The following is a 22,830-nucleotide window of genomic DNA, read 5'->3' as shown; positions in this document are numbered from 1 at the left end:
CAGCCCCACTCAATCATTTCATCCATCTTCTATGCATCTAATAAATAAACATGATTTTACAACCATTTATAAATACATCATGTTTAAAACAACAAATAAATACACATAATCCCCTGTGTCCATCACACTTCGTACACCCCTCTTTTCATGATGCTTCACATATACACTATATATACGTATTTAAAATCCTAAACAGGTCTTTTGATTGTTCCCTTCATGATGGCCGCCACCAGGGACCTGTACCATGAAGCCAGTTACGGTGGCTAGCTTTAATCTGTGTTTATCACCATGGTAAATAATGCTGTATGGCCATCATGCACCTAAACAATACTAGCATACAGTACATATTAAAATGTGTCTTTAAAAAAAGTGTGACTTTAGCAGATGTCAAGAAAATTAATCATTACCTTATGAGTTTATGATAACCATCCAGGTGCCAAACAGAGTTTGGGCCAGCTACACGGTATGTGCTGCGATGCAGTCTTTGTGACGTAGCTCTCAAAACAGCTGCATCTGGATTGATTCAGCCAGAATTTACAGAATGCATCCTGTGTCTACAGTTTAATAGTAAAATATTAAATTCAAATAACAGTAATGATTATGTGCTGTTAGAAATTCATAAACTACTCTTTGTCTGCCCTTCCACCTGACCTCAGGACCATCATATCATTTCCAGCTCCAGTCTAACAGACTCATTGGAGAGATGATGCCAATCCCTGTGACTGACAGACGCACTTGTTCTTGCTGTGCTGTGAATGTACTCTCATCTTAATTCTTTCCTAGTTTTTTTGTCATGTAAAGCTGCTTTAAATCTCAAAAAATAGAATAAAATGGATTTTTGGGAAACAGGAAAAGTTGACTGTGTGTGTCAGTACTAGAAGCAACGCCATTTATGGGCAATACGTTTAAAATGTCCATATTGTCGTTTGTTCTCCCTTCTCCTAATGGTCTTTTAGTTCACAGGAAAACACCCATAAACACCTATCACCTGCCTATTGTTCTTTTGAATTGTTGTAAGGCTCTTGACAAAATAAACTTATAAACACAAATCAACACCAGAGAACAAATCTTTATTTGAACATGCATGGAACCACATCTGAGAGTAGTTGCAGTCAATGAAAGTTATGAAAAGAAAAAAAAACACAGCAACTAGGACCCAGTTTAGCTTGACAATAAATGCCTAAAACAAGAGAAATATGTTCGATTCAATTTAGTAGGCCTATCGTTTAGTATCATCCAAGTAAGCTACACAGTAAAAACATTGCCATATGGCCATGAGAAAGCGTTTTTATAAATCCACATGCAAAACTAAGCATTTTAACCATAAGTACATCTAAACGGGGCATATGACCATTCGCTTAATGAAATAATTCACCAAACTAGGGAAGAGAGCAGACAACACACTCCATTCCAGTCGCTTGTGCTCAAAGACCACGCCCACCGCGGAACGACCAATGAATATTAACACTAACCCCGCCCACTGGAACAGTTTTTCACGGGAACTGAATATTACACAACACCGGCTCAAACCACGCGCGCTCAGCAAACAGGAAGTGACAAAGTGCAACTAGTCAAGTGGTCAAGTGCAAAGACCGCAAGTGGGGGTCTTCCATTTTTATTAGTGGAATGTGGGGTCACCATAGACTAGAAAGCACGCACTGAAATCTTGAGGGTTCTTTACTATTTAATCAAATTAATTCCAGCAGTATTTACTCGATTTGTGTTCTTGCTATTTTGTTTCAATTATTATTTATATCTCAAATGTTATTACATGTTAAAGTATCAAAATTTGCCCTACAATTTTTGGAGTAGAGGTGACCCTGGCATATAAACACAACCATGAAGCATACATATCAGATATTTGATTCCAAAACATATACTGTATATATATTATTTAAACTGCATAGCATAACACACTATTTCTTAAACAGGAGGATTCTGTTTTATAGGTTAAATGTTAGAAATCTTGTTCCTATGTTAAAGAGTAGGGCTGTTGGCAAATCAATGTTTGTCTAAATTGGAGCCTGTAGGTTTTACATATTGATTATTAAACCTAAGTTTTGACTAATCACTTTAGACTACATATTGCAAAGTTATTGAGTTGATTCGTTTTTTCGACCCATTTTAACCTGCAGTACATTTCAACCTGACCAGTCTAATCTAGTACATTTTCTATTTCTCAGATCATATACCTTGGTTTTAATTTCAACTGGGGAAAACAGTCAATGAATAGCTTACTGCACGAATAGCTTACTGCATTTATGTCAACTTAAGCAGTATGTCCTTCGGTGTTGTGGTATTACAGAAGTCTGGACATCATTTGAAACGGGTGAAAGTTATGAGCAGGACAGATGGACAGATAGAGGACAGAGGGTACTGGGGGAGTAAAGCAGAATTTCTTCTGGCTGTGGCAGGGAATGTGGTCGGTCTGGGTAACGTGTGGAGGTTCCCATACCTGTGCTACAAATACGGAGGAGGTACGAGACCACCAGCAGTCTAAAACATCTCAGACTTTCGCTATGTGGCATTTGTGGTGTAATAAAGTGTTGTCCTAAGGTGCGTTCCTGATACCCTACCTGGTGTTTGTGGTTACCTGTGGGGTTCCACTGTTCCTGCTGGAGACGGCAATGGGACAGTACACACGGGAGGGTGGCATTACATGTTGGCATCGCCTCTGTCCTCTGGCTGAGGGTGAGTCACAAAAGAACGAATCTCTTTTTAAAATGATTGCAAGCACAGACGCAGAGAACTTTAATGCCATTGCTTATGCACGTTGAAGATGACACAATAAAAAAATGGTTATTTCAGGATGTCATCTCTGTTTGATTCCTTTAGTTAAGTGACAAGAATATTAACACATGACTTACTAGGAAGAGACTGATGGAGGATGTAGGAAAGCATTTAGTTTAATATATAACCAGAAGGATAAAGAGAAAACTCAAAGTGCAGAATCAACCATAATGTATTCATGAAGGTCAATGAGACTTTCCTTCTAGTCAGTGTGTTTTGTGTTTCGTCAGGTATCGGCTATGCAGGACAGATGATTCTGCTGTACAGCTGCATGTGTTACATCATCATTTTGGCCTGGGCACTTTTCTACCTCTTCTTCTCCTTCAGCCCTGAACTCCCATGGGCCAGCTGTGACAACACCTGGAACACAGGTGATCATTTCACCCGCACATAAATCAAAACTTAAAATATGAATACAATCACAAACAGAGTTCGTATCTCTGTTTTAGATTACTGTATAGTTGGTGCTGCAAGAAATCTGACCCTCAACCGCACAACACCAATGAATTCAACTTCTCCAGCTACTGAGTTCTGGGAGTAAATAAATCCAATTACACTTTCATAAAGAGAACATTTACACTTCTCATAGAAAAAAGCAAAAATAATAAATAGTAGTAAAAAGAGTATTAGCCGATGTTTTTCTCATGACATTATACAGACGCAGAGTGCTGTCTCTATCTGGAGGTATTGAGCAGATGGGTCACATTAACTGGGAGATTCTTTTGTGTCTCATTGCAATGTGGATGACGTGTTATTTCTGTATCTGGAAAGGAGTCAAATCTACAGGCAAGGTGTGTATGATCAAGTTGAATAAATGCACTTATGGCGCTTTTCCATTGTGTGGTACAACTATGCTCAGCACGACTCGCTTTACTTCGGCTCGGTTTGCTTTTCCACTGCAGTTTAGTACCGCTTCAAAGTGAGTGGGGGAATATAGACTTATCATCATAGTTACACCGCCTCTACTGTTGTGGCTTCATCGTATAAGAGACACAAACAAATGCACAACACAGGAGCAATGAGGCGAATGGATGAAGTGGTCTTCTTGATTCTTGGAATGTGGATGTCTTTCACTGCAAGATGAAGTTTGTTTTGAAGGAGGCTGATGCCAGCAAAACAGAATGCTGCTAAAAAATACAAGTTTAGGAATTCGTACAACAAAGAGCACATGGGCGTAAGGAGCTAAGCTTGCATATGTGTTTAGGGTCAATCACTATATCACTGTCATTAAGCATAGTATGAACTGATGATAGTACAAAAATTTGTATTGTTGTGTCGCAAATCCAATGATGCTGGTAGGGACGTTTCTCTCTGACCAATCAGTGGTCTGTGTGTTTAACTGAGGTGGTACTAAAAAGTATCAGGTACTAGGTACTGTAGACAGTGGAAAAGCGTCATTGCAGTATGAATATGCACAAAACATCCCGTCTTATTGTGTTAACTTGTGTGAAATTGAACTGATCCATGAACTGATTAATGTGGAATTTAAGGAGCCTGGTAAATGGTGCAGAAGAAAATAAGAAAAACGTTCAGATGTATGGCAGAAAAAAATTATTGACACAATATGCATTTATATTTACGACAGAAAACATTATACAAAAAGTTTTTTGAGGGCAGATGCATCTGATCCCATGGAGTATGAGCATTTCTTGTATTGTACCTGTAGGTGGTATATTTTACAGCCACATTTCCTTACGCGATGTTGCTGGTGTTACTGATTCGTGGGTTGACACTTCCTGGAGCCTTACAGGGGATCATGTTTTACCTTTACCCTGAACCAGCCCGTCTCTCTGACCCACAGGTACTTCACCATCTACACTCTTCCTCCATGAGACCTTATAAACACATTTAAATGCAAATCAGGTTAGCTAGAATCAACTAGAATGATAGAAAGTGTCCAATTGTCAAATGTCTAATTTAGTTGACGTACTTGATTTTTTACAAACATTAGAAAGGAACAAAACTTTTAAAAATAAAACTAGTATTGGTGCATTGCAATTAGGATGTTGTGTGTGTAGGTTTGGATGGAGGCTGGAGCTCAGATCTTTTTCTCCTACAGTCTGTCTGTTGGCTCTCTAACTGTATTAGGGAGCTACAATAAATACAACAACAACTGCTACAGGTTAGTTATGGTGCAGTGGAAGGAAGAATTGAACAAATGTGAATGTTTGTTGTGTTGTAAGATCCTGCAGATGTCTTCAAAAGAGAAGAGCATTTCTTAAACATATATAATGACATACAAGCACGTTGTTGTGTGTTTGTATGTAATCTATGTTTGTTCTGCCAGAGACAGTTTGTGGCTCTGTCTACTGAACAGTGGTACCAGTTTAGTGGCTGGTTTTGCTGTGTTTTCTGTCTTGGGTTTCATGGCCCATCAGCAGGGCGCCCCCATTGAAGAGGTGGCCGAATCAGGTACTGCACAGTATAACAAGGTTGATATGGTAGTTTAAGACATTAGAAACATCACTGCGTCAAAAAAAAAATATATATATATATACTGAAACAATGAAATAAGCCTTTATTGTTAATTATTAATAGTTCTTTTTCAGGTCCAGGTCTAGCGTTCATAGCTTATCCCCAGGCTGTGGCTATGATGCCACTTCCTCAGTTGTGGGCTGTTTGTTTTTTCATCATGATTATTTTGCTGGGTCTAGATACACAGGTGACCTTTTACACACATACAGTACAAACATAAAGGTACAAATGTGATGAGCTGACTCTAGTTATCAGTGATAATATAACATATTGTACAGACACACTGATACCTCTAAAGACTATCAAAACATATCCAAATTCAAAACCATGGATCAACTCACAGATAATTTATCTCTTGCATAAGAAACAACTCGCGTTTTAGGGAGAAGGACTTTGCTGGTCTCAAGATTATAAACCAGGACATTAAAAATGAAATCCCCAAGGCTAAAAAGCATTTTGCAATTATGAACACCAAACAGGCTATTCAACTGATCAGGCTTCAATTAAACAGACTACTTGTGTATCAGACCTTTGCTACAAATTTGAATAATTTTTATCCTTGCTTTGATACTTAAAATGTTTTTTAGCAGAGTGTGATAGCCTCTTGGATTTTATTACCCATCAAGAGTTGGATTATGAGCCCCTCTTAACTAAGCAGGATGTCTATTTCCAGCTCATTAAGTGCAAACCCAATAAGGCTCCTGGGCCGGACGGAATTCGATCCCTGGAATTACCTCCTATTCTTCATTCTCTCTTCCCTCGATCACTCCATACCTCAAAAATAATGGCGATATGGAAGTCATCAATTGTTATTCCTGTCCCCAAAAAATCACATCCATCAGAGTTAAATCAATCAAACTTTTGAACTGTGAGTCGTAGAAATAAAATTATTTTTCCTGTCGTCATTTTCCATCATGACAATTTTCCCACCATTTTGATTTTTTTTAAAAACACAACATTTTAAATATTTGCTATGTAGCATCAAGAGACAGTGCTGACAAAAAGTTATGGAATTTGTTAACCATGTTAACGATTTTCACGATGAGCAAGTCAAAATTGATTTGATGCTGTATCTTCAGCAAACTTTCATGAATCAACAAGAAACTTGGTATATGTCTTCACAGTCTGCACCTGAGGAGAAATACACAGTTTCAGCACAGCGCCACCTAGTGGCCCATCGTTTAGCGCCACCTAGTGGCCCGTCGTTTTCCAAAAACGATGACATCAAACACATGCTTATTACGGGTTCAGGCTGTAGGCATGCACAAGTATTACCAAAACAATAATGAAGGCCTCCTTTATGTTTATGTTTATGTTTATGATGGTATGTTTGTGCTGCATGACATACTTATTATCATTTCTCCAGCAAAAAGTAGATTTACTGCACCACTATTTCCTGCACGTATTGGACTAGGAAGTATAAAAGGGCATCCAAAACCGGCATTTTCATCTTTGATGGCTCAGCAAAGCGCTCTGTGTTGTACTGTCCATTTTCTTTAGTGCTGAAGTAGTCAAGAAGAATGGAAAATCTCAAAGGATGTGTTTTGACCGTCCCCTTGTGTCTCCTTGTCTGCGTTACATCACGGACAGGGACACACAGGATATGTGTGTGGTGTGTTTGGGGGTGCAGCATGCACGCACGGCTCTTGAGGGAAACGCTTGCGTGTATTGTGTGCAAAGGATGGAGCCCTGTGCCCTATTTTAGACCTGAGAGTTCTAAATCACTCTGCTATGTAACTCGGGTTCAAAATCTCTCAAACAGCACTCAAACAGATTGTGACACAAATCGGACAGTTTCCAGTCCGCACACTGCGCTCTCTGTTAGCGTTGTTCAATGAGGACTGCCAGCCTCGCATTCCTCGCGGCTCCGGTCCCGCTTCTGTTGAGGCAGAGCGGCAGCTTCACTCACTGTGTACGCAAAAGGTTTTTCCACTGTGTACACTCTTAAAGGGATATTTCACAAGTTCACACTTACATATAATAGAGGGAGGGCTCCAAGTCTGGGATTTGGCCCGAGCCCATCCCCCCGGTTTGAGACTAAGAAATTGTAAAACTGATGAGGAATGGAGGTAAGACGCTGTGTATTTTTACCCCTGATTGGATGGTTACTGAATGAGCTCCACTTGTGATAGAGTAGGCTGATTATCAGATGTCCTCTGATAACATAATAGATAGGGAAAGGATATGCGTATTTGGCGAGTTGACCGAGGGGAGGGCTCAGGTCCGGGAGTTGGCACGAGCTCGGGATTTTGGCCCTGTGCTTGGTATTTGGGCCCAAACCCAGAGTATCCACGAAAAGCAACTGAGTAACGGACAGCCGCCAAATTGCCTAACCTCCCCCCCAAATAGCACTGGAATTTGGTGGGCTGGTGTTTGGGAATAAGCCTGATCTTGGTCGGGAGAACCCATGCAACCTTCGATGGGAGCACCTCACAGCGCCAGGTGGACGGACTCTAGTAGCCAGGAAATTGTGTGTTTGATTGGGAGAGCTCATGACACTTCTAAATGGGAGCAGCTCGCAGCGTCGAAAGGTGAGCCATACCGACCGAACAAAGGGTGGGCAGCATTGTTATTGACCGGGAAGGTCCATGGGAGCAGCTCACGGTGCAGAAAAGTGGGCCTTCCCATATGATAGGATAGTTAGAGTAGAATAGAAGAGTCCAGTAGGGAGGTTTCTCGTGGCGTCCAACGAGAGATCAATACTCACAGCATCAGATGGGTAATCCTCACTAGGTGGAATAAAAGTTAGGAAGTTTGACCGGGAGAGGTTTTGTGACATCCGACGGGAGTTCAATATTCATGGCATCAGACGGGTAAGTCTCGCGAGGTGGGAGGAAAGTGAGGGTGCTCAGCCAGAAGAGCTTTCGCGGCATCCGATGGAAGTTTAAAACTTCAGGGAAACCTGACTGCTGAAGGGCGGATTTGAGATTTTGGAACCAAAAGCGAGTCACGGGCTTGTTGTAATTCTCTATGAATAGAGGTTCGAGGGAGGATTTGGCCTGATTATGTACACGAAATTACCCTTTTTTTGTCTGGTCTCTGTTTAATTAAGTAGGAGATTGTCTGTTGTTGATAAGGGATAGGTCTTAAAGGTGCAGTAAACTAGGACCACAATTTTAACCCTAGCTTTTGTTATATAAGAGGGAATCGTATTCAAGCGAACATCCTGTAAGTGTCAGACCTGAAAACGCCCTTGTTACTGAAATTACAACTGTTATTGACACGAGGCTCAGCGAACGGCAGGTTCTGGAATGCACCTATCTGGTTGAACACCGCTTCCACAGAAGAACATCAACGCCTACTTCTGGAGCCCTGCCCACTGGTTCGCGCATGACAGTACTGAACACAAGCTGCACTTAACCAGATAGAGCGAGTGTAAGCATCATGCCGTTAAAGATCGCAAAATATTGTGCAGTGCCTGGTTGTGGAAGAACACAGTCACTGCATAACCTTCCTTCGTATTCCAACAGTAGGAATGTGTGGTTGAAGTTCATTTTTAAAGACGTTCCAGCTCACGTGGGGAAAACATTGAGCGTTTGTTCGCTTAATTTCAACGCAGATTCCTTGAACAAGTCTTTGCGGAGAGACTAAAATGAAAAAGCAGTGCTGTGCTGTCAATATTGGATCCGATTGGAATGGCGCAGCAATCTTATGTGAGTTTCTGGTGCTGGGTCATATCCATATCTGCCAACACTGTCGTTTTGGCCGGGAGTCTAGCGTTTGTTTATTTATCATGAAAACTATAACATTTGAGACCCGCGATCGTAGTGATCTTTTGTCCGGTTCGCGCGTCTTAAATGCTGACATGTACTGTCATATATCACTAAACAACATACAGTACAACTATAGGCTATACAAACTATACTCAAAGCCTTGCCATCACATCCGGGAAATAAGTCTGTATATTTGATAATAACGTTACATGTCTAACCAAATTCACAGAAGGCTCAAACTAAGTTTACTACACAAACTGCTATCCAATCATAGCAGTGGACGTTTACTTCTAAGTCTTCGATGCGGCCCACCCTTAAAAACCGAGCGTTTCTCCAGCCCGCCTCAAAACCAGGGTAGAAAATAGCCTATTACTTATTGATTTTTGTCATGGCTCTGCTTCCTTAGTCATGTTTTTCTTGGTCCTGTAGCAGAGTCATGACAAAGTCTTTGGTTATGTGTGGAGAGAAACATATTATTGTCCGTTTGACAATAATATACGTTCTCTCCAGTGTCTTGTCATTGGCCCCATTCCTCTTGTTTCCTTGTTATCTTTCCCTGAGTGTTTAATGTCCCACACCTGCCCCATGTCGTTATCCCTCGTTTGTCTTCCCTATATATACCCTCTTGTTTCTTTGTCCTGTGCTCTTGTATTATGTATGTGCGTGTATTGCGTTGTCCTGGATTGTGTTAGTGTTAGTGTTCATGTTCCTGTTCCTGTGCTTACCCGTGTTCCTGTTCGTGTTTGTGAGTTTTGTGCCTTTTATGATTTAAGACGTTTGGTCGTGTCTTTGAGTTTGGTTTATTTGTCTTGTTTTCATTTTGCCCCCTCGTGGGAAGTCTCTTGTTTTAGTTATAGTTCTTAGTTCTGTTTTCCCCCATTGTGGGTGTTTTTGTTCGGTTTTGTGTTTTGTTTTAAAATAAATATCTGTTAACCCCTTCACGTCTGCCTGCGCTTGGGTTCTTCTGCCAGATCCTGACAGAATACAAGAGCCAGAACTGAACCCAGCAGGCAGCATGTCCACCCAACGATCCCGCCAGACTCACCTCCTCTGCAGCCACCGTCAGGGAGATGACAATATCATGAACTATGTCGACCGCTTCCTAAAGGCTGCAGAGGAGGCAGTTTATACAGAGCAGGTGGTTTTTGGGGAGGCGGAACTCGCGGTCCTGTTCAACGGTGGCCTCAGGGACCCTCTGTCGCGGGCGGAGATGAGGATGCTGAGACCACTGGACTTCGAGTGCACGGTGAGATATGCCATGAACCGCCCGGAGTCCAGGGTCTCAGCCCAACCCAATCCATCTCCCCTACCCGCGATCCCGGAGGATTGCGTCATGGAGATCGGGGTCATCGGCATGGCCGCACCTTCCGCCTCTCCCCCAGCAGCTCCTCTTCCACCCATCAGCATCCGAGGCCGGCGTAGACGAAGGGAGTCGTGGGACTCCCCGTCCGACTCCTCCGGTTCGGAGCTTATCGGGCTCCCTATCGCTTCGCTCCAGCCGGCCACACGTCCTGTGGGCCGGGCGAAGAAGAAGAAGAAGAGGAGGGAGATGCTGAACCCTGCCCAGCCGGGGATCCAGCCGGCGTCCAGTCCGGTGCAGCCGGCGTCCAGTCCGGTGATCCAGCCGGCGTCCAGTCCGGTGATCCAGCCGGTGTCCAGTCCGGTGTCCAGTCCGGCATCCAGTCCGGTGCAGCCGGTGTCCAGTCTTGTGTCTGATCCTGTGTCTAGTCTTGTGTCTGATCCTGTGTCTAGTCTTGTGTCTGATCTTGTGTCTAGTCTTGTGTCCGGTCCTGTGTCTAGTCTTGTGTCTAGTCTTTTGTCCAGTCCGGCGATCCAGCCGGCGTCCAGTCCGGCGATCCAGCCGGCGTCCAGTCCGGCGATCCAGCCGGCGTCCAGTCCGGCGAACCAGCCGGCGTCCAGTCCGGCCATCCAGCCGGTCCTCCAGCCGGTCCTCCAGCCGGTCCTCCAGCCGGTCCTCCAGCCGGCCCTCCAGCCGGCCATCCAGCCGGCGTCCCAGCCGGCCATCCAGCCGGTCATCCAGCCGGCATCCCAGCCGGTCATCCAGCCGGCGTCCCAGCCGGCGTCCCAGCCAGCCATCCAGCCGGCGTCAAGTCCTGTCCAGCCGGCCTTCCAGCCGGCGTCAAGCCCTGTCCAGCCGGCCTTCCAGCCGGCGTCAAGCCCTGTCCAGCCGGCCTTCCAGCCGGCGTCAGGCCCTGTCCAGCTGGCCCCTGGGAAACTCCCAGGGCCAAGGACTGTTCCCCCCAGGACTCCCCCTAAGTCCCCCAGGACTTCGCGCCCTAGAGCGCAGCCGGGGACTGGGACTTCTCCCCACCCCCATGAACTGCCCCCTATGGGCCCTTGTTTTGCCCCACCCCCCCTCCCATGTTTGTTATTTTTATTGTCGCACCCCAACCCCATTGTAATTTTGTCTTGTTTGCCACTGATTCTGTTCTCCATGTTTTGTCTGGTCTTGTCTTTGTCTCAGTCTGCCTTGTCTTGTCCGTCTACCCCTTGGTGAGCACCTGGAGGTGCTCACCAAGACAAGGACCAGCTGCCATCTTGGATTCAAAATGCCTTTGATGTCAAAAATCTTCGAACTGCTTTTACAACCAAAGGTTAAAGTGGAGCTATCATGCTATGTCATGCATTCTGACTTCTTCACACTGTTAAACGTGCTGGCTCCTCATGCTTAACATGGTCAACTTCTTAAAAAACAGTTTGACATATGACGTAGTATTTCTATACTTGGTACACTCCCCCAGCACTCCAACTTGTTTCGGAAAGTTTATTCTAATTCTGGATCCCTGTGTCGTCATTCATTTTATTAGCCAAAAGCACAGCAAGGTGAAGGCGAAAGAAAGAGCCTGCCCACGAGCCAACCGACGAGCAAGACCCGCTTACCATCAAGGTTATCTGCGCTGCATCAAGATGGGCTGCGCTGCAGCTTGTTACCCTTGCCATAGTGAAGTTTAGGTGTGTCTGTTTGTTCACGGCATTTTATTACGTGAACTGCATGCGGTAAGTGAAACTAAGTCATATGTCTATGTTTTGTTGGCAATTGGCATGTACGTGCATAATGTACAAAACACAAAGAGATTAATGTGATGATGTGACGCTTGCTCGTGCTGTAGTTCCATCCCAATCTCCCCACAAGTCCCACCTCTAGCAGCTCATGTTTTTCCGGAAATAATCGTACAGCTGTAGCTCTCTTTTATAAATGTTATCAAACTAAATTTTGCGGGACTAACTTTGAAGATACAATAGTATGCAGTAGGCGCTGTTTAGGCACTCAAGATTAATATGAGATTGGCAGAAACTGCGTGTGTTACCCGATCTTTAAGCGTACGGTGAAGTAGAATTTATCACGCCAGCAAATAGGTGCCAAAACTCTGGATGGAGCGACCTACAATTCAGCATTTCGATTGCAAAGTCGATATTGTGGTAATTGAGAGAAAATTCTTTGAGGGGAATCAAGCTGTTTATGCCTGGAAACGGAGAATTATGCAGTCGTTATCAGTGTTGGGGGTAACGTGCGTTATGTAATAAGAGTACTTTTTAAGTAGCGAGTAATGTAACACAGTTACTTTATAAATGTACCTATCAATACTCGAGTTAATTCGAGTTAACCCGCAGCTCTGCAGATGTCTGCCAGATAGGCACCCTGAGCCAGTGCCCATGAAGAGTGTGCCTCACTCCTAATGGGCAGGGGCGATCTTGAGATCGGTATGCCGTAGCGACGGCATCCCTGATCCAGTGCATCACCTCTGTTTGGAGACAGCCCTCCCCTTCTGCTGACCTCCAGAACAGACAAGCTGCTCAGAGCTTCTGAAGCTCTGTGTGCGGTCCAAGTAGAGGCACAGTGCACGTACTGGACACAACACGGACGGAGTTGGGTCTTCCTCCCCGGTGGGGAGCACCTGCAGGTTCACCACCTGATCTCTCGGGGTAGTGGTGGGAACTTTGGGCATGTAGCCGGGCCGGGGTCTCTGGATAACGTGAGAAACACCGGGCCAGAGTTCTAGGCAATCTGTGGAGACGGAGGGTGCTTGTAGGTCCCCTTCCCTCTTGGAGGTGAGCGCCATCAGGAGAGCCGACTTTATCGTGAGGTCAGAAAGAGCGGCAGCTCCGAGGGGCTCGAAGGGGGGGGGCTCTTGAGGCCCGCCACCTAGGTCGCAAGAGGGTACGGAGCACGGATGAGGCGGTAGCCTTCTCGTGCCCTCTTAGGAACCTAATGACCAGGTTGTGCTGTCCCAGAGGCTTCCCAGCAACTGGGTCGTGATGAGCGGCTGTAGCGGCTACATACACTCCCAGTGTGGAGGTGGAGAGGTTACTCTCCAGTCTCTCTTGAGGAAGGGACAGCACGTTCCCGATCGAGCAACTATCGAGCAACTTATGGGCGTATAGCCGCCTAGTGGCCGAGGCCCTAGTCTGAGTGGTGTCCCAACCCCCGGGGGTTGGCCACTCAGGATCTCTTCGTCCTGTCCAGACATGGAAGTTCCAGGGGTCTGCCTGGTATGCCGTAACATGCCCCTTCCCCTGGGAAAGGGGGTCCTTCACCAGGGGGATCGGCCAGGGGGGAGTTAATGTCAAGAGCCTTAGCGCCGAAAACCAAGTCCGGATGGGCCAATAGGGCGCAACTATTACCACTTGATGCTCCTCTTCCCTGGCCTTGCACAAGACCTGTGCAATGAGGCTCAGTGGGGGGAAGGCATACTTCCGCTTACCCCGTGGCCAGCTGTGCGCTAAGGTATCCGTGCCGAGGGGTCCCTCGGTCAGGGAGTACCAAAGCGGGCAATGGGAGGAGTCCGGGGAGGCAACATGTCCCCCCCTGTGCCTGGCCGAACTGCTCCCATATGAGCCGGACTGCGCGGGGATGGAGTCGCCACTCTCCGCGAGGCGTTGACTGACGAGAGAATGCGTCGGCTGTCTAGTTCTGGTCGCCTGGGATATGTGTGGCTTGCAGGGAGCTGATCACCTGCTGACTCCACAGGAGGAGGCATCGGGCGAGTTGTGTTAGCTGCCATGAGCGAATGCCACCCTGTCGATTGATATACGCCACGGCAGTTGTGCTGTCTGACCGGACCAGCACGTGCTCACCCTGCACGAGAGGCTACAGCCTCTTCAGTGCAAGTAGCACAGCCAACAACTCTAGGCAGTTGATATGCCAACGCAGGCGGGGGCTCGTCCACCGCCCGACACTGAGTGCCCGTTGCACACGACACCCCACCCCTGCAGGGAGGCAACCGTCGTCACACAACGTGCCTTGTTGCCCTAGGGGGATCCTGTCCACCAAAAAGGTCATTGAAGACCAGGGGGTTGGGGTGCATCAGCAGAGAGGCGTGATGACCCGGCTCTGTAGCCAGTGTTGGGGCGGTCGCATGTGCATCAACCAGAGGGGGACCACCCCCACCGAGGATGCCATGTGCCCAGGAGCCTCTGAATTGTTTCAGGGGGACCGCTGACTGCCTGAAGTGCTTCAGGAAGTTCAACACTGACTGACCGCACTCTGAGTCAGTCACGCTGTCATAGGGACGGAGTCGAGTTCCATACCGAGAAAGAGGATGCTCTGCACAGGGGAGAGCTTGCTCTTTTCTCAGCTAGGTGCCGGAGCATTAGGTCCCTGTGTGTACACAACAGACCTCGTGAGTGTGCCCAGATGAGCCAGTCGTCGAGATAGTTAGTACCCGCACACCTCTCTCCCCGAGGGGAGTGAGGGCGGCTCCCCCAATCTTCGTGAAGACTCGTGGGGACAGACTGAGGGGGAGGACTCTGTACTGATATACCCGCCCTCGAAAGCGAGACATGAAAGTAAGCGTCCTTCAGGTCGATTGCCATGAACCAATCTTGTCATCTGGTAGACGTCAGGATGCGCTTCTGCGTGAGCATCCTGAACGGCAGCTTGAGTGGGTGCCTGTTCAGGGTACGCAGATCTAGCAACCCCCCTTTTTGGGGACGATAAAGTACGGGCTGCAAAACCCATTGAACATCTCGGCTAGAGGGACGAGCGCGATTGCTTGCCAGAGGGGTGGTGACCCTGGCCCGAAGCACAGGAGCATCCTAAGCTCTGACTGAGGTTGAAAGGATGTCCTGAACTTGAGCGGGCATCTGATAAGTTGTATCGCGTAGCCAAGACGGATCGTATCCCGTAGCCACCGTGATGGTTTGGGGGATCTAGTCAGGCTCCCAGGGACCGAGACAGGGGCTAGTGGTATGATCTGCTTCATCGACCTCCCAGGGGGTGGTTCGATGGTGAGCATTGCGGATCACTTACCGTGGGGAGCCCCGCGGGGAGGAGATCGGCTCTGCTGCTTACCTGCCTGGCGATTATGTAGCACAACGCACTGTCCTTTGAGAGTGCTGAGGGCTACTGATTATCCTCGACATTGGGTCTCGCCGTGACGCAACGTCGAGTTGCCGAGCACCATCGTGTAGAGGGTGAGAGTGGCTGTGATAAACACCCAGAGAGAGAAGAAACTCTTAAGAGAGTGGGCTGTTGGGATGGGGCAGGAACCGTCCCGGATCAACCACCCAGCGATGGAATGGCTGGTGTCGGGCCCAATGGTATTCTCGATCTCCCTGGGGTCTTCCCATGAGGGCCGCTTCTGCTTTCGCCGCGGCTGCTGACGGGGGCGATGGTCTCCTCCTCGATGTCCCTTCCCCGGGGGCCGCCTGACCAGAGCCGGAGGGCGTCGAAGAGGACCAGGGCTGCTGGGAAGCAGATGGTGCACGGGACTCGACGGCCGAGGCGGCCGAGTCGTGGCGAGGGAGGATATGCTTGATATCCTCTGTCTGCTGCTTTACTGTTGAGAACTGCGGCTCAACAGTATCACCAAACAGCCCCCCCCTTGCGAGATGGTTGCGTCGAGAAGGCGGACCTTCTCTGCGTTACACATCTGTTCAAGGTTCGGCCAGAGGTGTCTCTCATGGACCACAAGTGTGGACATCGCCCGACCCAGGGCCCGCGCGGTCACCTTCGGTCGCCCATAGAGCAAGGTCGGTGGCGGCGCGGAGTTCCTGTGTAAGCGCTGGGTCGGTCTTACCCTCATGGAGCTCTCTCAACGCCTTGGCCTGGCAGGAGCCATAGCGTGGAGAGAGTAGGCAGCTTGGCCCGCAGCAATGTAAGCTCTCGACACCGGAGATGCCAAAACCCTCCATGCTTTGGACGGGAGTCTAGGTCGAGCCCCCCCAAGGTGGCCGCCGCCTGCGGGCACAAGTGCACCGCGGCGGCATGCTCCACCTGGGGGACATCGACATATCCTCTTGCTGCCTCACCCTCGAGGGAAGCGAGGATGACAGAACTTGTTTGACGTGAACGTGCTGGAAAGGGGCGTTCCAGGTCTTACTAAGTTCTTCATGCACTTCCGGTAAACATGGCACTGGGGGCGGGAGTGGCCTGGAGCAGCGCTCAAACCCGAGGCACCATGTAACCAGCCGCGAGCGCTGGGAGAGGCAGTGCGGGCACTGCAACCCAATGCTCACGGCGGTCCAGGAAAACATGGCTGACATTTCGACTTTCGCCTCTTCCTGGGCTCGACCCCCCGAGGGAGGGAGCCCAAGGAATCGTCGGAGTTGGATGGCAGTACGTCACCCCCCGATGCTGCAAGAGACATCTCATCACCACGCATCGTGTCCAAATACGTGGTTGAGGAACAAGACGGTGGGACGTCTCCTGGGGAACGGTCAGACGAGCTAGACGAGGTGCGAACGGTCCGTGAGCCAGTGGCTGGCGGATTAACGCTCACTGTAATCCTCATAACACCCTCGCTGCTTGCCGTAGCGGGCGGCAGGTCCCGTGGGAACACAGCCACCTGTGATGTAACGTCTGAATCATCAACCGCCCGCAGTGCGTCCAGGACGTATCCACAACATCTGCCTCAGCGTACTGGAAGCAGACACCGTGTCCATCCCCCTCCTCGATGAGTGTGTTGCACCCATGAGAACAGCGGGACATGCCACGCTGGAGAAATTTGCTCTTTCAGAAAAAAAAAACACTTGAACACTCCTGGCACTGCCGAGACGCCCAGGGGAAGTTGCTGCAGGAAGGGACCGTCTGCTGCACCACGTCGTAAGATTCCAGCAGTAATTCGGCGTAGAGTTTGAAGTCTCGAAGTCAATCAGTGTGAAGGCTCTGAAGAACAAAAGGTGAATGAATGCAGCACGCCCTCTCCCTTTTATACCCGGATATCCGGGGGCGGAGTCCGGCATGCAAATTTCATTCGCCAATTTCATTGGCCTTTTCTAAACTAGTCAGAAGTTGATAGGTTCTCAAGAGCGAACCCATCTGTCGGCTCGACACAACGTCGAGAGACCGACAGAAAGGGAACAGGCGCTAGTCAGACATAAGCATTGTTGCCATGTCTGCAGTGCTGCAGTGTTCCGGCTTTGTTTTTGTTACTCAAATCTGGCAACCCTTGACACAGCGATGGGAAGCGGAGCTATAGTGTGGCCGCACTCGCCACCATGGACAAAATGCCTGCAAATGCCGGTCATGCTCAATAGATAACATTCAGATCGTGAAATTAGCGCGAGCCATGAGTCGCAACAGCAATCAATTGTCCTGCAAATGCCGATCATGTTTGGAAGATAACTTTCAGATCGCGAAATTAGCGCAAGTCATGACACGCAACAGCAATCAATTGTCTCATGCCTCGTGAATGTTAACATAAGCTGTGTTCCACTGTTTGCGGCATTGCACGCACAGACAGATCTGCAGATTTAAATGGGCATGGTCACTGTTAGAAGAAGGGTTGGGGAGTGGGCGGAGCACGGGAGAAAGAGAGGAAACAACTGTCATCTGTTAGTCTCCTCACCAAATACCAGCATATATACAACATAATATGTTAAATGTCATTTTCCCATCAAAATAATATTATATTATATTAGTAATATATTATATGTTAGATTAATCATAATTTCGTATAACACTATCGAGTTGTTTTGGCTCAATGAAGTGCTCAGCAATGCAAAGAGGATCTGTCATATCGCTTATATATTACTTTTTTAAATCTAATAAAAAAACCATATTTGCCGGCCAAGAATCCTCCTTTTCCCACACAGTGTTATACGACTGGAAACGACTCTGCCGTCCCAAAAGCTCACCGGCGCCATCTTGTGCAACTAGCCGCGCTGTCAAAACACAATAAATATGGAGAGTAGGCAGAGCTCTGATGAGGTGGAGGACTAATGGTCAGGAAATATTTGAAATGTGTTTTGTAAAGAAAATAAAGGTGTGTTATAGGCTATATAGGATTGTTAAATGCATTACAGTGTTAAACACTAAAGAACAGCAAAGTCTGGAAAAGCATGAGCATCAGTTAGGTGTGAAAAAGTAACGCAAAAGTACTTTGTTACTTTCCACAAAAAGTACCCAAGAAACGTATTTAGTTACTTTTTTATAGAGTAAATCAATATTGTAACCAGTTACTTTTAAAAGCAACTTTCCCCAACACTGGTCGTTATTCTTGCCCGAGAATTTAATAGTAGCTACTCTGATCGAACTGATATGGAATATTGGGAACGGGGGAGTATATTTTTAATCAGATTATTGCGGTGTCTGGCTGTGCGAGAGCGGATTTAAGGTTGTTACAGATAATGCTTTGAGAAATAGGACATTCAATGCCAGGTTTAAAGTCGTGTTTGAGGTCAGACAAGAGGTAATTCATAAATTCAGAGTCTGGATAGTGAGAAAGTTCAATAGACAAACAAGAAATATTCACAGGAGTCGATAAGTAATTTTTAGATTTTTTATTCATAGAACTCTTGACAAGGCAAGGCAAGTTTATTTATAGCGCTTTACATAAAAATAATACAAATAATCATATAAAAATAATCACAACAATAAAAACAAGGAATTTAAAAACTTTTAAAATGATTATAAATTAATTTAAAGTTAATTAAAACAGTTGAGAATAAAATGAGTATAAATGAAATACAGTGAAGTCATTCGGACAAAGCACAGCGCTCATTCAGTAAATGCACAGCTAAACAGATGAGTTTTAAATGTTGCTAATGTTTTAGCACATCTGATCTCTTCTGGAAGCAGATTCCAACTACGGGCGGCATAAAGTGGATTCCCCTTGTTTAGAGTGAACCCTTGGTATATCTAACTGACTTGATCCTAATGATCTAAGTGGTCTGTTAGGTTTATGTATTTCGGTCCTAGGCCGTTTAGTGATTTATAAACGAGTAACAGTACTTTAAAATCAATCCTAAAAGTAACTGGAAGCCAGTGTATGGATCTAAGGACCGGTGTAATTTACTCAGATTTTATGGTTCTAGTGAGAATCCTGGCAGCATCGTTCTGTATGAGCTGCAGCTGTCTAATGGTTTTCTTGGGAAGGCCAGTGAGAAGACCATTGCAAAAATCCACCCTGCTGGTAATGAGGGCATGAACAAGTTTCTCCAAGTCTTGACTGGAAACAAAATATCTAATTCATGCAATATTTTTGAGATGGTAGTATGCTGATTTTGTTACCGCTTTAACATGACTACTGAAACTAAGGTCTGACTCCAGAATCACACCAAGATTCTTGACTTGATTTTGTCATGAAATGGTGGTGAGACACAATGACAAGGAACAGAGGACTCAGGTGCAGACAGCGCGTAAAGGGTTAACAAGACTTTAATAAATAATAAACAAACAAAAAAAACCACGAGGGGGTAAAATAACAAGATATAAACATGACAGATAAACAGGAATACGGACTAACTAAACTAGACAGGACTAAAAAAAACACTTACCATATATTACAAAAAGACTAGACTACACTAACAAGACAAGGACTCACCCAATGAAACAAGTCAGTGCTCTAGAGTGCGACCTTATTTCTCAATGGTGCGACTAAAACAATCTGAGGTCGCACTGGTGCGACCAGCAGTTCGAGGGAGAAAAAAAGTCCCTGTGACTCTGAAAGTCTTCATGTGATTCAACAACAGACACACATTAGGCCCATATCGTGGTCTAAACCAATCAGAGATAGTGAAGGGCGGACCCCCGCTCTGATTGGCCGTGGTCCAGATATTCCTGTACGTGTGTGTACCAGAGGTCGCGTTAACCGAAAATTCTCTGTCATTGAAAGATTTTTTTTACCAGTGACGGAAAAATCCGAAGGCCGTCCGTCATTTTGGCGGATTACAATGTGGGCAATTTGTAACTCCCCGTTTCCCTTCATTAGAGCATGATATGCTCGCGAAGGGACGTGCGTGTTTTCACCTGTCATTGTTACTGACTAGACATATGTGATGTGATCTGGGAAAACCTGTCGGATGTCGCGCTGGGACGCAGGAAAGACAGTTCACCTATCAAAGTAAACCACATAACATGAAGAATGAGGAGTATCAATGCACATTTCCCGCCAGTCCTGAGTAAACTACAGCATGCAAAGTTTTTTATACAATGTTTTTGTGAGATTACAGAGCTCCCCGTCTGCAGCACCGGGAGTTATCCCCGGATCGCTGCTCATGCGAGCCGGACCGCGATCGCAAAACATACAAGGGATGATCAGAAGTCCAGACACTATGCACATGATAAACAAGGTAAAACTTGCTTCACTGCTGATTAGTTGTTGTCCGTAATGTTTGCTAGTTTCCTTGTGTAGTGATAATGGCAGAGCTCTCGTTCTTTAAGTGTGCCCCGCACCATTTTCCTTACTTTCGTTTTATTCAAACGGTTTTGTTCAGTATTTTTATAGACTTCAACACTGGGAAATGTTTTTTATTAAATTGTTATTTACCACTGTAAAGTGACTTTTACTTGTGATACTGGACTGTTGTGCTTTTATTTTCATCACTTAACTTTAAACCCGTTTTCTTCCAAATTCCATTCCTGAAAATCATAGTGCTTCAGCCGACCTCAGCCATAAATTTTGTTACATACACAAGGTATAAGCAAAATAAAAACTGATTTGGAAAGGGCTTGAATATGGTATCAAAAACTGTAATATATAAATTTGCACCATGTGTTGGGTTTTCCCAGATCGAATCACATATGAACATAAACATTAAAACATTAAATATATAGATGAATATAAACAACAACGGCTTTATTGGGCATTCAGTTGTATTAAAATACAACAAGTTCCGAGACGCAAGTACATCGTGATGACGTCACGAACATACTAAATGATGTTTAATTAACAAAGTTCGGGAGGAGCCGGAGCATATAATCAGCACGGCTGGTCTACTATCAGCAATCACCGCATCTACACAATCAGCCCTAGCGAGCTCGCTTATAAATAGGGAAACCATCTTACCTACTCTATCTCTTAAGATTAAGCGTCGACATTAGTTCGAAGCTATGTCCGAGACCCCCGCCAACGAAGATTTGTCTGCTAACCGCATCTCTTCAGCGCCGCCGAGCGCTTCCCACCATTCCAGCTCAGGTTCGGATTCAGGAAGCGATTCCCCGGCTTCATCACGTGGCCGCCAGCTCCGCCGCTCCGCACCTCGCAAAGCAAAAGCCAGAGTTTGCACACCATCACCAGGCCCAGAAAGACGTCCAACCCCTTCTGGCTTCTTCTTACACCTCAACACGCAACACGATCCCCGCCTTCCAGAAATGGACCGTCCAGAGCTTACGACTGGCTCTATCCAACGCGGACATCCATTTCAACAGGCGGATGACCAAGGCGGAGCTTTACGGCCTCTACGCCTCCTCCCAGGCGGATGCCACCTTTCCGAAGTCCGTTCCGCAAAAAAACACTGACAAGCCGGGCACGGCTTGTGGTTCTCCTTATTCCCGGCCTGGGCTTGTCGCGGCCGCCCGTTGGCAAGTCGGAACAGCAGGTCATCCGCGAGCTCGGATAATGCCACGGATTTCCCGGATGCTAGGGACCCCCCAGTCGAGAGTTTCCAGCAACTCGTCCCTCTAGCAGTAGGCCAGCTCAAGGATCTAGCCAACACTCCAGTCATCAAGGCTAGCCGCCCAGGCGACTTAAGCTCACTAGCACCCGGAGCTCCGGTGCATTATTACCCATTCCCCGCCCCAGGCTCTTGGCCCGCGGCGCCTCTGTCGACAACCAGCGTGAGGCTGCCTCCACTGGCGATGCAGGCGCCGGGTCTCGGCCATCACACAGACACCTTAGCAGCCGCCGCTAGCGCAAGCATGCCTCCGCTAGCCGCTCAAGCGGCCGCCATTCCCTCCCTTCTCTCTATTCCACAGTCCAGATCGCACTTCTCATTGGCCACGGCGACAGCGATGCCTGTGCCAATAAATGCACCGGCTTTGGAACCACCTCCAGTATCGGGGAACATCAGAGCTCAGATTTTGACAGGTGCGGATACAGACCTTTATTTACTTCTCTCACCTTCATCACCCCCGTCAACCGAGCGGCAGATCACTTACGGCGATCTATCGCTCACCTTTAAAAATCAGTCACCCAACCACACCCGCACTCTGTCATTCCCTGAATTCACCGTCGCCTTTTCCCGCTTCACCGACGTAATCTGCACTGTGTTCCCTCATAGGAGACGCGAGCTGAGCGATTACCTCGCCATCGTGGCAGAGCTCGCTCTCTCCTATGGGGGTACACACTTTAATACGTATCACAAACTTTTCTCAGCCAAATGCGCCATTCGCGTAGCTCAGTAGAAGCACTGCCCCTACTGGGGAGCACTGGACACTGAGCTACATAACAGGGTCTTCCTGGGTGTCCGCAATATGTCTTGCGCGGTATGTCGCTCAGTAGCGCATACCACAATCGAATGCCCTCTAGTCACTCCCTCTCTTCCCCCACGCTCAGCCTCACCTCCCAAATCCACCTCCTCTGTACCGCGCTTGCCAAATCGCCCAGCATACCAAACCTCTGGGCAACCCAGCAATTTCGAGGCTTGCAGGAACTTTAACATAGGCAGA

At 46.9% G+C, this 22,830-nt stretch overlaps 1 protein-coding gene across 1 annotated transcript in view; it reads left to right on the top strand.

The window, feature by feature from the left end:
• Window positions 1-2,314: 2,314 nt before the first annotated feature.
• LOC130563176 (sodium- and chloride-dependent GABA transporter 2-like) overlaps window positions 2,315-22,830 on the top strand; it is a 35,281-nt gene continuing 14,765 nt past the window's right edge. The window contains exons 1-9 of the mRNA XM_057348607.1: window positions 2,315-2,477; window positions 2,557-2,691; window positions 3,021-3,161; window positions 3,240-3,327; window positions 3,449-3,581; window positions 4,457-4,591; window positions 4,809-4,912; window positions 5,078-5,202; window positions 5,340-5,452. Coding sequence (XP_057204590.1) covers window positions 2,339-2,477; window positions 2,557-2,691; window positions 3,021-3,161; window positions 3,240-3,327; window positions 3,449-3,581; window positions 4,457-4,591; window positions 4,809-4,912; window positions 5,078-5,202; window positions 5,340-5,452 — 1,113 coding nt within the window. The 5' untranslated portion in view covers window positions 2,315-2,338. The remainder of the gene's footprint in view (window positions 2,478-2,556; window positions 2,692-3,020; window positions 3,162-3,239; window positions 3,328-3,448; window positions 3,582-4,456; window positions 4,592-4,808; window positions 4,913-5,077; window positions 5,203-5,339; window positions 5,453-22,830) is intronic.

This window comes from Triplophysa rosa, linkage group LG12 (genome assembly GCF_024868665.1).
Source record: "Triplophysa rosa linkage group LG12, Trosa_1v2, whole genome shotgun sequence".
Lineage (NCBI taxonomy): Eukaryota > Metazoa > Chordata > Actinopteri > Cypriniformes > Nemacheilidae > Triplophysa > Triplophysa rosa.
The sequence above is the reverse complement of the archived record's forward strand: the minus strand, read 5'-3'. Positions and strand labels throughout refer to the sequence as shown.